The sequence below is a fragment of the Salmo trutta genome, chromosome 33 (assembly GCF_901001165.1).
Source record: "Salmo trutta chromosome 33, fSalTru1.1, whole genome shotgun sequence".
NCBI classification, from domain to species: domain Eukaryota; kingdom Metazoa; phylum Chordata; class Actinopteri; order Salmoniformes; family Salmonidae; genus Salmo; species Salmo trutta.
This window is the reverse complement of record NC_042989.1, coordinates 17,117,532-17,131,914: the sequence shown is the minus strand read 5'-3', so window position 1 is coordinate 17,131,914 and position 14,383 is coordinate 17,117,532. Positions and strand designations below refer to the sequence as shown.

The following is a 14,383-nucleotide window of genomic DNA, read 5'->3' as shown; positions in this document are numbered from 1 at the left end:
GTGTCAAAACTCTATTGGAGGGATGTGACACCATTCTTCCATGAGAAATCCATCATTTGGTGTTTTGTTGATGGTGGTGGAAAATGCTGTCTCAGGCACCGCAACAGAATCTCCCATAAGTGGTCGATTGGGATGTGAATTGCTTAATTAACTGAGGAACCACACCTGTGTGGAAGCACCTGCTTTCAATATACTTTGTATCCCTTGTTTACTCAAGTGTTTCCATTATTTAGGCAGTTACAGTGTATCTGGTTTCAATGTCATTGCTTGGGAGAGATAGTAAATAGGTGAAGAATTGTGCCACTGGTGACAAACAGGATGAAGAAACTTCCTGATTTCACTGATTTGATTGGTTGATTGATTTATTGATTCATTGATTGACGGACTAACTGATTAGATTGACTCCCCAGGGTGAGGAAGCTAAAGGAGACTCTGGTGACAGTGCAGCAGCTGGATAAGAACATGAGCAACCTGCGGACGTGGCTGTCACGGATCGAGGCCGAGCTGGCCAAGCCCGTGGTCTACAGCGTCTGCCACAGTGATGAGATCCAGAGGAAGCTGGCTGAGCAGCAGGTGGGTACCAGGGGCAAGGTGTCAGACACTCCATACACTAACCACAAACCACCATTCAGTACAGGCTGTTTAATTAACATGAACTGCATATGTTTAGTTTATATAGTCTCTGTGGGTCAGAAAGCTGAGGGGAGGAATGTAGAGTGAAATACTTTTGAATGTGGTATGCTGTATTGGAGTCCCAGCGGGTTACAGAGAGCAGGAACTGTTAGGAGACATGCTATCACACCAGTGGGGGGAGATGTGCTGTAATGAAGCTACTGTAGGTTTCCGAGAGCTAAGAATGCAGGTGGAAATGGACTTTAGCCTTAATAGTCCTGCTTCCCGCTTCCTACGCATGTTCTTTGGGAACAGTGTAATGGAGCCGTGCTTCATAGAGAGGGAAAAACAGTCTCCTGCGGCTCCTGAGAAAGGGCTATTCTGGTCATTACAGAGAGTGAGGGAACACTCAGATGCATTTGGAAATGGCACTTACATTGCTGTGCTCTCCAGGCCTCCAGGTTTGGCCAGGTTAACGCCAGATTCCAGAGAACAAACCGCAGCTTCTGAAAGATTCTATTGTTCTGACAGGAGATGTGTTGTGGAGGTTGAGGACTTACTTCAAAAGCAATGGGTGTTACTCAGGTGTATCTAAACAGTTGTCTATATCTTCCTGTGTCTGTATGCAGGATTTGCAGCGGGACATTGAGCAGCACACGGAGGGCGTAGCGTCAGTCCTGACTCTCTGTGATGTTCTTCTCCACGATGCTGATGCCTGTGGGAGCGACACAGAGAACGACTCCATCCAACAGACCACCCGTAGCTTGGACCGCCGCTGGAGGAACATCTGTGCCATGTCCATGGAGAGGAGGATGAGGTGAGGCATGAACTCACACACACACACACACACACACACACACACACACACACACACACACACACACACACACAAATAAACAACTGTCAAAAAGGTAGCCCCTCATATATAGCTTATAAATTCTTTCTACAACCACTTCCTTTTAGGATTGAGGAAACATGGCGACTGTGGTGTAAGTTCCTGGATGACTATTCCCGCTTTGAGGACTGGCTGAGGACAGCTGAGCGCACCGCGGCCAACCCTGTCTCGGCGGATGTCCTCTACACCAGCGCCAAGGAGGAACTCAAGAAGTTTGAGGTCAGCAAAAACACCCATTGATGACCTATGAGCCCTCACACCAAAATATTCTCGACACATCTGTCACTGAACGTTTGAGAAAGCTTTTGGTCAGAGTATTCATTCTGTTTACGAGTAGTCAGGTTCTCATGTGGTGACTAGAGACAATTAACCTTCGGCCTTCCGTGTTTGTATGGATTACTAACAGAGATTAGGCTGGTTAATCTGGGCTCTGCTGAAGCCCTCTCTTTTTCATGAGAGCAACCAGAATAGCTGTATGACACTATTATTTACCAAATATGATTGTCTTGCTCTTACAGTATGTTTCCATGGCTGAAATTCCGTGATAACCTGATGATAACCTGATGAAGACAGCTTAGCTGTCGAAACGTTGGTTATTAAATTATTCCATCTGAGCTCCTAGAGTGTGCGGCTCTCCTTTCATTTTTCAAGTGTTCTACTCCGCTAGCCAGCACCTTGCCTAAACAGGTGTGCGTTTCTTTAGCCTCCAGATTGACCATGGTTGATATTGAACATTTAATTGACATAATCATGCATGTAATTGTTGAACTATATTGAATAGAGGAATCAATATTTGCGTTGATTACATGTATTCACCGGGAAGCTTTGCCATGTTTTTCATCTATTCTTAGACTCTAGAGTGCAGAACACATGTTTCTCCAATCAACATCAATCCAATGTCACTCTTAAAATATATTTGATGTCAGTCTTAACCCAGACCTATCTCCCTGCCCCCCTACCCCCTGATTCCACCCCCAGGCATTCCAGAGGCAGGTCCATGAGAGGCTGACCCAGCTGGAGCTGGTCAACAAGCAGTATCGCCGTCTGGCCAGAGAGAACCGCACCGACGCCTCCAGCAAACTCAAGGTCATGGTTCACGAGGGCAACCAGCGCTGGGACAGCCTGCAGAAGAGGGTGGCCGCCATTCTCCGTAGACTCAAGGTGAGAGGGTCAGATGTCAGGGGATAGGGGTTAAGGGTGAGAGGAGTTATCAATATTTCCTCACTGAATTAGTTACCCTAAGGTCAACATCTGAAATTCTGGTGGATAAGGTCAAGTCAGAATGGGAATGTGAACAGATTGGGGTTATTCAAGAGTCATGTAAAAACACGCTCTATCTTATAGTGCTGATGTGTAAGGTCACCAGTGTGCTATTTTAGGTTCTGAGTGTAGATGTGAGTAGTGATCTGAGTGATGCGTTAGCTCAGCATCTGTACTAAGCCTGCTGTATTTAGGTCACCTCTCTGATGGTGAAAAAGCAAGGACAGTCCCGTTGCCAAGCAGCTGTTTCCATTGTGGCATGTGGCTGGAGCCAGATGGAGGATCTTTTTTTAAAGAAGCATCTGATTAGGGACCTTCACTTCTGTCGCCCTCTGCCCCTTCCCCACATTGCCTGGACAGAGCAGCTAAATTCTCTCTCTATAGGACATTTCCATATATGCTATGAATATACTTTCTCCTTTGCCAAGAATAAATCCGTTATTCCACATTAGATTGAATGAACTTGCTTTCAATCTAGTTCACTATCAATGCTGATGATTTCTGATTTTGAAATAACAATGCACTGTTATTTCCTATGCTGATTACTGCTGATTTTACAAATCACTCAATTTAAGTGATCCACTAAATCGCTACTAAATGTCTGAATGTTAATCTTCTATTCGGTTGTCCCCTGCAGCACTTTACCTCTCAGAGGGAAGACTTTGAGGGCACACGGGAGGGTATCCTGGTCTGGCTCACTGAGATGGACCTGCAGCTAACCAATGTCGAGCATTTCTCAGAGAGCGACATCGAGGACAAGATGAGGCAGCTCAATGTACGTTGACTCCCACCGGCCACTATAGTCTATCCATCTTCCTTTCCTTTTCCTCTATTCAACTATTGATACGATGTGTTTATGCTTAATGTTTGGCTGGCGGGTTGATAGCTGATCTCTCTCTCTGCCCCCCCCCCCCCCCCCCCCTCAGGGCTTCCAGCAAGAGATCACTCTGAACACCAATAAGATCGATGCTCTGATCGTGTTTGGGGAGAACCTGATCCAGAAGAGTGCTCCTCTGGACGCCGTGCTGATAGAGGATGAGCTGGAGGAGCTGCACTCCTACTGCCAGGAGGTGTTTGGCAGGGTGGCCCGCTTCCACCACCGCCTCATCAACAGACGCCCGGTCAGTGGGCTGCATCTCCTTTCACCGCAACACTATGACACACTCTACCTAACCTCATTTAACAGTCAAATAGTCATATAACTCCAGTCTGTGAAACTGTGGATATGAATCAATTTCCTTCCTGGACAATTATACTTACAAACAAGATGCTTGTTATGAAAGTATAACTGGAAATGCTATGCATCTACACAGTATGACTGAAGGTTGGTATCCCTACCTCTTTCTCCCTCAGGTTCTGGAGGAGGAGCGGGACCTGTCTGACCGCGACACAGATCTGGAGGACTCAGCGGAGCTGGCTGGAAGTTCCTGGGGGGAGGAAGACGAAGAGGAAAAGGAGGAGGATGAGTCCCGAGTGACGGGCGAGTCATTGGGACGGCAGGCCGTGTGCCGTCTCTTGGCCCCCCCTCTGGAGTGTTCGGGGCGAGAGACCCCGGTCAGCGTGGACTCTATCCCCCTGGAGTGGGACCACACTGTGGATGTGGGGGGATCTTCATCCCATGAGGATGAGGAGGATGCTACCTACTATAGTGCCATGTCAGGTAATGACCACTGATAGACTTCTCTAGTCTCCTGTACCTGGCTTTGTCTCAGTCTTTGTTACCAGGTGAATGAGCATGAATGAAGAAGAGTATGCGGAAGAGGGCCATTCTATCCATAGTGGTCTAAGAGAAGGGTACCTATTGACACCCTTCTTTTGTTGCAGATGTAGAAATCACTGAGAGCTCAGAGTCCTTTGTTAAGGCAACTGCCAAAGCATTGAGAGCGGTCTCGGGTAGGCACTCTGCCTCCTGTCCTGCATGTGTCTGAACTGCTGTGTGGTTATGATGGCCAGGCATGACCCCCCCCCCCCCCCCCCCCCCCCCACTCCCCATCCCAATATCTCACTTCCCCTGGACATACAGGCCTACAGATTGGTTTTGTACATTATTGGATGTTAATAACACTGTCCCACCACAGGCCTTGACCATGACTTGACCATAACCACCTGCATCTGTATATCTTCATACACACCACTGCATGATTATACATCACTGGATTTATTGATGGTATTTGTAGATTCACTATTTGATTACTGAGTGTTCTGCATGCGTGTAGTCAGTTGTCATGGCATTCTCATGGCATCTCCTTTGGTCGAGTGTGCATGTACATTTGGTAAAAAAAAAAAATCTGTGTTTTCAGCATAAGTGAATCTCAAAGTGGCCATAGGGGAGACCAACTGCCCATGACCGCTCAGTGAACCTAGAACCATCTTGCCCTAGTCTGACTTGCTTTCTCCTCTTGTTCCCCATCCCAGTGAAGTCGGTGACTGACCCCCCCAGCTGGCACTCCCCTGAGCCACAGGAGAGGAAACACGTTCCCAGGGACATCATCTTGGGCCTGGGCTCCTCTCCCACACACATCACCAGCACCCCCTTTCACCAGCAGGGCTATGTAAGTCACCATACTGTCTGCCTGTTTCAAAACACACAAATTAAACTGTATATACAGTAACATCATTGGATAAAGACATAACTGTTAGTTGATGATAGTGATGATAGTAGTGACATTGGCATGTCTGTGTCCGTGGGCCAGGTCAAGCTGATGTCAGAGTGCAGTGGCAGTATCGACAGTGTGAAGAGGGTCAAATTGATCTTAAATGACGAGGAGCTGGAGGACCAAGGCCTCACCACGTTAACCACCGCAGACAAACAGACTGGTAGGTGTCATTGATAACACATACTGATCCACAGCCATTTATATTCTGTCTGCTATATCTATATCTGCTAGCCTGGTCCCAGATCTGTTTGTTTTGTGTTGCAAAGTTTGGAAAGACAGCACAAACAGATCTGGGACTAGGCTTTACATCTGCCACAATGGCCTTTATAACCATTGTGACTTGTTGTTATGCAGGTGTGATCGAGCGCTGGGAGCTGCTACAGGCCCAGGCCCTCAGTGACGAGCTGTGCATCAAACAGGACCTGCAGCAGTGGCAGAAGCTGAACTCTGACCTCAATGAGATAACTTCCTGGCTGGGCCATGTGCTACCAGAGCTAGAGAGGCTGCAGAGGCTGGCTCCGGCTACCAGCATCCGAGATATGGAGGGCAACATCAGGAGACTCAAGGTGAGGGCCTAAGTATGATACAGCTCCTGTAACGCCAGTGGGGCAACAATAGACAGAAACTAGGGATTTTATTTCATTAGTAAAAGAGATGAATGTGAAACGTTCTTTGATTTATGGACAAACAAGAAACACTATTTTCCTCTTCTCTGTCCAGGAGATGCAGAAGACGTTCAACAGCTACAAGTCTCTGATGATCTCCATCAACCTGAGTGGGCAGGACTTCCAGTGTGGGGACAGTACTGAGCTGCAGGAGCTGCAGGAGGGCCTGAGGACAGCCAATCACAGCTGGACACAGGCCTGCATCGGGCTGGAGAGCTGGGAAGAACGACTGCAGAGCGCACTCATGCAGTGCCAGGTGAGGGAAACAACTCGATACAATACACTCTGAGGTCAAATCTCAAATGATACCGTATTCCTCATAGTACACTACACATATAGAAATGAAAATCAGTAGATAGTACTGATGTCATCCACATATTCCTATGGAATACTCCTAATGGAGCATGAAGTATTTGAAGCACGCCATATTGCTGAATGGGGCTGAATCAAATATATTTAAAACTAAAGTGTCGTTTACACTGCTAGCAAATTAAGCATAGTGGGCATAACAAGCAAGGAGGTGGGCAAAGCCAAGCACAAGCTAGCGAGATCCCAACTACCTCATCCCCATATTGTTATTTATTTATTTTTTGCTCCTTTGCACCCCAGTATCTCTACTTGCACATTCATCTTCTGCACATCTATCACGCCAGTGTTTAATTGCTAAATTGTAATTACTTCGCCACTACGGCCTATTTATTGCCTTACCTACCCTTATCTTACCTTATTTGCACACACTGTGTATATATATTTTTTCCTATTGTGTTATTGACTGTATGTTTGTTTATTCCATATGTAACTCTGTGTTGTTGTTTGTGTCGCACTGCCTTGCTTTATCTTGGCCAGGTTGCAGTTGTGAATGAGAACTTGTTCTCAACTGGCCTACCTGGTTAAATAAAGGTGAAATAAATAAATAAATAAAAATATTAGCACGTTTTAGCATGCAATTTGACCCTGCACTCCTTTTAAACAATGCTTTTTTTTTTTACTTTGGAAAAGCGTCAAGTCTATAAACTTTGTTTATAAAATATTCTAGTTTTGGGAACAGAAAAACATATTGAGATCAGATGTTTCATCGATGAGAGAATTGGCAGAATGTTGGCCCAGTTCTATCCTCTCCCACTACTCGCAGCTGGACTTCCTCTCACTACCATATTTGGTGGTGAGAAAACGTTCTAAACGAATGCTTCAGCTTTATAGCCCCTGTGACGAGTCTGGGTTACTCCTTCTGTCTGTGGCTGAATAGTACCAAAAAATCGGTACCGATTGTGGTGAAAGTGGCCGTAACTAGCAAAGGATCATGGTCGATGTAGTTGTTTTCATCTTGCCTGAGAAATTCAACCGGGAGCCTCCTCGTTGCCTGTGGTTGATCTCTGTCAGAACGACAAATGACGACACGTACAGTGAGCTCCAAAAGTATTGGGACAGTGACCGTTTTTTGAGGGGGGGGGGGGGGGGGTGTTATCTGTGCTCTGGCACCTTGAATTTGAAAATCATGTAATGACTGTCAGGTTTAATTTGACGCTATTTTCATCCATATCGGGTGAACGTTTAGAAATTACAGCACTTTTAATCCATTTTAGGTGGCCAAAAGTATTGGGACAAATTCACTTACTGTACCAGGCAACAGTTTGGACACACCTACTCATTCCAGGGGATTTCTTTATTTTTACTGTGAGGAGGAGGTGCGATGGTGTGGGGATGCTTTTCTGGTGACAGTGTCAGAGAATTATTTAGAATTCAAGGCTTTTGAGATGAGTTGGACAGCAGAGTGAAGGAAAAGCAGCCAACAAGTGCTCAGCACATGTCAAATCAAATCAAATTTTATTGGTCACATACACATGGTTAGCAGATGTTAATGCGAGTGTAGCGAAATGCTTGTGCTTCTAGTTCTGACCATGCAGTAATATCTAACAAGTAATCTAACAATTTCACAACAACTACCTTTTACACACAAGTGTAAAGGAATGAATAAGAATATGTACATATAAATATATGGATGAGCAATGGCCGAACGACATAGGCAAGATGCAGTAGATGGTATAGAATACAGTATATACATATGAGATGAGTAATGTAGGGTATGTAAACATTTTATAAAGTGGCATTGTTTAAAGTGACTAGTGATACATTTATTTCCTCAAATTGTTTAATATTAATTGGCTAGAGATTTGAGTCAGTATGTTGGCAGCAGCCACTCAATGTTAGTGATGGCTGTTTAACAGTCTGATGGCCTTGAAATAGAAGCTGTTTTTCACTCTCTTGGTCCCAGCTTTGATGCACCTGTACTGACCTCCCCTTCTGGATGATAGCGGGGTGAACAGGCAGTGGCTCGGGTGGTTGTTGTCCTTGATGATCTTTTTGACCTTCCTGTGACATCGGGTGGTGTAGGTGTCCTGGAGGGCAGGCAGTTTGCCCCCGGTGATGCGTTGTGCAGACCTCACTACCCTCTGGAGAGCCTTACGGTTGTGGGCAGAAAAGTTGCCATACCAGGCGGTGATACAGCCCGACAGGATGCTCTCGATTGTGCATCTGTAAAAGTTTGTGAGTATTTTTGGTGACAAGCTGTTGCGCCTTCTTCACCACGCTGTCTGTGTGGGTGGACCATTTCAGTTTGCCCGTGATGTGTACGCCGAGGAACTTAAAACTTTCCACCTTCTCCACTACTGTCCTGTGGATAGGGGGCTGCTCCCTCTGCTATTTCTTGAAGTCCACGATCATCTCCTTTGTTTTGTTGAGTGTGAGGTTATTTTCCTGACACCACACTCCGAGGGCCCTCACCTCCTCCCTGTAGGCCGTCTCATCGTTGTTGGTAATCAAGCCTACCACTGTAGTGTCGTCTGCAAACTTGATGATTGAGTTGGATGCGTGCATGGCCACGCAGTCGTGGGTGAACAGGGAGTACAGGAGAGGGCTGAGAACGCACCCTTGTGGGGACCCAGTGTTGAGGATCAGCGGGGTGGAGATGTTGTTACCTACCCTCACCACCTGGGGCGGCCCGTCAGAAAGTCCAGGACCCAGTTGCACAGGGTGGGGTCGAGACTCAGGGTCTCTAGCTTAATGACGAGTTTGGAGGGTACTATTTAAATGCTGAGCTATAATCGATGAACAGCATTCTTAGATAGGTATTTCTATTGTCCAGATGGGTCAGGGCAGTGTGATTGCGTCGTCTGTGGACCTATTGGGGCGGTAAGCAAATTGGAGTGGGTCTAGGGGGTCAGGTAGGGTGGAGGTGATATGATCCTTGACTAGTCTCTCAAAGCACTTCATGATGACGGAAGTGAGTGCTACGGGGCGATAGTCGTTTAGCTCCGTTACCTTAGCTTTCTTGGGAACAGGAACAATGGCGGCCCTCTTGTGGGACCGCCTTCAAGACTGTTGGAAAAGGATTTCTTATGAAGCTGGTTGAGAGAATGCCAAGAGTGTGCAAAGCTGTCATCAAGGCAAAGGGTGGCTGAAGAATCAAAAATATAAAATATATTTAGATTTGTTTAACACTTTTTTGGTTACAACATGATTACGTATGTGTTATGTCATATTGTTGATGTCTTCACTATTATTATAGAAAATAGTAAAAATAAAGAAAAACCCTTGAATGAGTAGGTTTGTCCAAACTTTTGACTGGTACTGTGTATCAAATCAAATTTTTATCAAATCAAATTTTGTTGGTCATATACACATTTTTAGCAGATGTTATTGCGGGTGTAGTGAAAAGTAATCAAAAGTTAAGTATTTGGTCCCATATTCATAGAACGCAATGACTACATCAAGATTGTGACTACACATTTGTTGGATACATTTGCTGTTTGTTTTGGTTGTGTTTCAGATGCTTTTGTGACCAATGTTGGAGTCACTTTTATTGTAAATAAGAATAGAATATGTTTCTAAACACTTCTACATTAATGTGGATGCTACCATGATTACGGATAGTCCTGAATATTGATGAGTGAGAAAGTTACAGATGCACAAATATCAAACCCCCAAGACATGCTAATCTCTCACCAACAGGGGATGTCATCATTGTTTGTGGGGGTATGATATTTATACCTCTGCAACTTTCTCACTCGTAATTATTCATGATTCATTCAGGACTATCTGTAATCATGGTAGCATCCACATTAATGTAGAAGTGTTTAGAAACATATTCTATTGTTATTTACAATAAAAGTGACTCCAAAATGACACGATACATTATTTACCATTAACACAATCAAAGCAAACAGCAAATGCATCCAACAAGTTTGTAGAGTCACAAGCTTGATGTAATCATTGCGTGCTAGGAACATGGGACCAAATACTACACTTTTGACTACTTTAATACACCTATAAGTGAATTTGTCCCAATAGTTTTGGTCCCCTAAAATGGGATGACTATGTACAAAAAAGAGCTGTAATTTCTAGACGTTTTACCCGATATAGATGAAAATACCTTCAAATTAAAGCTGACAGTCTGCACTTTAACCTCATAGTTGTTGTATCATTTCAAATCCAAAGTGCTGGAGTACAGAGAGCCAAAACAACAAAACATTTGTCACTGTCCCAATACTTTTGGAGCTCACTGTAGTAGTCATCATTGATCACTATTAAATTAAATATCTCGATTTGCAGCGAACTTTAAAACAATTCACTGTGAGGATCAAACTTGATCATAATAAACACATTTATAGCTAAAACCGGGTGTCTAAAGCATTTTATTTGGCCGTTCTGGCAATCGTAATTTACATAAGCTTTCTAGGACACACCAGGGCTTTTGACACCGCTAGTCAAAGCTCGTGACTTCACATTCCAGACCACCACTTCACATTCCAGACCACCACCACATACTACCCACCACTGCGACCTGTACGCTCTCGTTGGCTGGCCTTCGCTTCATAATCGTCGCCAAACACATTGGCTCCAGGTCATCTACAAGACCCTGCTAGGTAAAGTCCCCCCTTATCTCCGCTCACTGGTCACCATAGCAGCACCCACCTGTAGCACGCGCTCCAGCAGGTATATCTCTCTGGTCACCCCTAAAGCCAACTCCTCCTTTGGTCGTCTCTCCTTCCAGTTCTCTGCTGCCAATGACTGGAACGAACTACAAAAATCTCTGAAACTGGAAACACTTATCTCCCTCACTAGCTTTAAGCACCAGCTATCAGAGCAGCTCCCAGATCACTGCACCTGTACATAGCCCATCTATAATTTAGCCCAAACTACTACCTCTTCCCCTACTGTATTTATTTATTTTATTTATTTTGCTCCTTTGCACCATATTATTTATATTTTAACTTTAAACTTTCTTCAAACTACAAATCTACCATTCCAGTGTTTAACGTGCTATACTTTATTTACTTTGCCACCATTGCCTTTTTTGCCTTTACCTCCCTTATCTCACATCATTTGCTCACATTGTATATAGTCTTATTTTTTTTCTACTGCATCATTGATTGTATGTTGTTTTACTCCATGTGTAACTCTGTGTTTTTTATGTGTCAAACTGCTTTGCTTTATCTTGGCCAGGTCGCAATTGTAAATGAGAACTTGTTCTCAACTTGCCTACCTGGTTAAATAAAGGTAAAATAAATAAATAAATAAATAAAATAAAAAACATTCCACACCAAACACTGAGGGCATGGCACTACGTCCTATGGCTCGGGTCAAACGGAGCACACTATGTAGGGAATTGGATGTCATTTAAGACACACCTAAAAAAAAAAACAATGGATAAGACTAACCTTGTCCTATTGACCTCTGACCTATTTGTTTAGGAGTTCCATGAGACGCTGCACTCCATGTTGCTGTGGCTGGCCAGGGCTGAGAGCACACACTACGCCGTCAACATCCATGACCGGTTTGCACAGCACTCTGTCCTGCTGGAGCACAGAGACACACTCATGGTGAAGAAGGGAGAACAAGCTTCCATAGAAACGTTTAGCATCAAATAACAGAGCATAGTGGACAATATATCCTAATATATAGTATAGCTGCTAGCATGGCGTAGAAAGGTTCACAAGCTGGCCTACTTTTATGTGCACAGAGCAATTTGAAAGAGAATAAGCTTGATTATAGGATAGAGCTGACCTATAAGTTGTAATAGTTACTGTAGTTGTCCTACTGTACGAGCGTGCTGACTGAGGCCTGGTCTCTCTTGCGCCCCCTGCTATGTTGCAGGCCCTGGAGGAAGAGTTGCGTGGGCGCCAGCAGCAGGTCTCCTCCCTTCAGGAGATCTCCTCCCAGCTCCTCCTGGAGGCCACGGCCGAGGACAGCGTCGAGGCAAAGGAGAAGGTCCACGTTATCGGCAACAAGCTCCGACTACTACTGCGCCAAGTGGCCAATGACCTGCACATCCTGCAAGGCAGGCTGGTACGTCAACATTGGGTTATTTACCTATGCAATACCAGGACCCCATCATTCATTTGTTTATGTGAATAGGGTTTATGTGCTGTGGTGCAGTCATTGAGAGTATTATTATTATTATTGTTGGTAGTGTCAACAGGTTTGGTGTGTCTGTCTCTCTGACTGATGATGTGACTGTTTGTGTACCGTCTGTGTGTGTCACAGGAATCGTGTCCAACCAGCTCTGAGATGGATAGTGTTGCTCCGGGATCGCTCAGCTCTCAACTCCAGCTGCAGAAGGTACACCTTCATTCACGCATGTAGACTGGTGCTTTAATGCAGAGTATATGCAAATAGTGGCTGACTGCTAGGGTTGTTCACTGTTGGCTTCAATCAAGCCTTCAACGCTATTTACAGTGAACATTCTGTAATAACCATAGATTCAAATACATTTAGCAGGTTTTGGCATGTTTACTATGAATCTATTTGAAATGCTATGCTGCATTGACTGGAATGTGATCGAACGGCATGGTATGATGTGTATGTGCATAGGAGAAAGCTGGAATGAGAGCTGCAGGAGTCCAAGACGCAGGCTGCAGAAAGTACGTGCTAATCTAAACGCCTGATCTCACAACTTTCACACCTTTTACACCCTTTTCATTTAACGCTTTTTTAACATGTAGGAACAAAATACCTGAGTGATAAGAACAGGGCTTGGGCTTGAATACTGATGTAAATATGTTACTGAGAAAGATTATGCCAATGTCCGTGACTGTCCTCAGACAACTTTTTTTATCCGTTTGACTCTAATGTCCATAGCCATACTAATGCCTTTCTCACTATCTCTCTCTCCATCGCCAGGGAGGAGAAGGGGGACTCTTCCTCAGCTCGGCCATTCTTCTACAGGGTACTGCGTGCTGCCTTCCCCCTCCACTTGCTCTTCCTGCTGCTGCTGGTGTTGGCTTGCCTGGTGCCTCTGTCTGAAGAGGACTACAGCTGTGCCCTGTCCAACAACTTTGCCCGTTCCTTCTACCCCATGCTGCGCTACACCAACGGCCCCCCGCCCACATGAGACAGCAACAACACCCACCCCCATGCCCCCGCCTTTTAAAGTCCCCATCCACCACTGTCGGAAACGGCCCCGAAAAACACAGACTGGAGCCAAGCATTCTGTTTCTCCGCTCCAAATGTTTTTTTTAGAAAAGTTGTCTAAAGTAAAATTGAATTAGGTATTTATGTATACATATTTATATTTAATATATGTTGAGCGCTCATGAAGTTATGTGGCTCTGAAAATAAGAAAATAAGCCATATCAGTGGTTTGGTTTTGAAGTAAACATTTTTATATGTAGTGAAGATGTTGATTATTATCCCCATCAAGTTGTTTTCCACATACAAAAAAATATTTCAAAATGATTTTGATAGCTTTGTTTTATCATTGCAGATACTGTATACTCATAATGGCAAACTGCAGTTGCTACCAAAGGCTCAGAGTACTGAGGATATTGATCATTACTGTTTCTACCATTTTACTTAGAACAACCAATTGTGGATATCACACATTTTTGTACATATCGACCCCCAAAAAAAAAAAATTTGTCTGTTTGATTTAGAATCATGTACACTGTGATGTCATTTTCACTGAATTATGGTAGCGAATCAACGGCAAACATGCCTTGCTGTAGTCAGTGCTGTGGAAAATGTGTTTGTTTATAAATATTTTATTTACACTACAGTGTACCTATGATTTTGTGTGTATGAGTGCATTTGTACATAATGGCAAACTACTGACAAAGCAATGGTAAATTATTGACAATGTGTGTGTGCAACCCTATCTCCCAAAGAGGCCTTGTGATTGTGGGCCACCCTGGGCTGATGGGCCACCCTGGGCTGATGGGGGACAGAGTGCGGCTTACAAATCGTTTTAGTACCGGAGAACTAAAATCAACAACGTTTGGATGTACCCATCTGGAAGC

General features: G+C 44.5%; 1 protein-coding gene across 4 annotated transcripts in view; it reads left to right on the top strand.

Annotated features, from left to right (window-relative positions):
• syne2b (spectrin repeat containing, nuclear envelope 2b) overlaps nt 1-14,151 on the top strand; it is a 142,167-nt gene extending 128,016 nt beyond the window's left edge. For all 4 annotated transcript variants that reach the window (XM_029730043.1, XM_029730040.1, XM_029730039.1 and 1 more), the window contains 17 exons: nt 411-573; nt 1,242-1,429; nt 1,576-1,726; nt 2,486-2,668; nt 3,405-3,542; nt 3,694-3,888; nt 4,121-4,427; nt 4,592-4,660; nt 5,183-5,319; nt 5,461-5,584; nt 5,779-5,990; nt 6,145-6,345; nt 11,840-11,968; nt 12,243-12,434; nt 12,633-12,707; nt 12,960-13,009; nt 13,269-14,151. In XM_029730043.1, the coding sequence (XP_029585903.1) occupies nt 411-573; nt 1,242-1,429; nt 1,576-1,726; nt 2,486-2,668; nt 3,405-3,542; nt 3,694-3,888; nt 4,121-4,427; nt 4,592-4,660; nt 5,183-5,319; nt 5,461-5,584; nt 5,779-5,990; nt 6,145-6,345; nt 11,840-11,968; nt 12,243-12,434; nt 12,633-12,707; nt 12,960-13,009; nt 13,269-13,479 (2,725 nt within the window). In that variant the 3' untranslated portion in view covers nt 13,480-14,151. The remainder of the gene's footprint in view (nt 1-410; nt 574-1,241; nt 1,430-1,575; nt 1,727-2,485; nt 2,669-3,404; nt 3,543-3,693; nt 3,889-4,120; nt 4,428-4,591; nt 4,661-5,182; nt 5,320-5,460; nt 5,585-5,778; nt 5,991-6,144; nt 6,346-11,839; nt 11,969-12,242; nt 12,435-12,632; nt 12,708-12,959; nt 13,010-13,268) is intronic.
• The last annotated feature ends 232 nt before the right edge of the window (nt 14,152-14,383 follow it).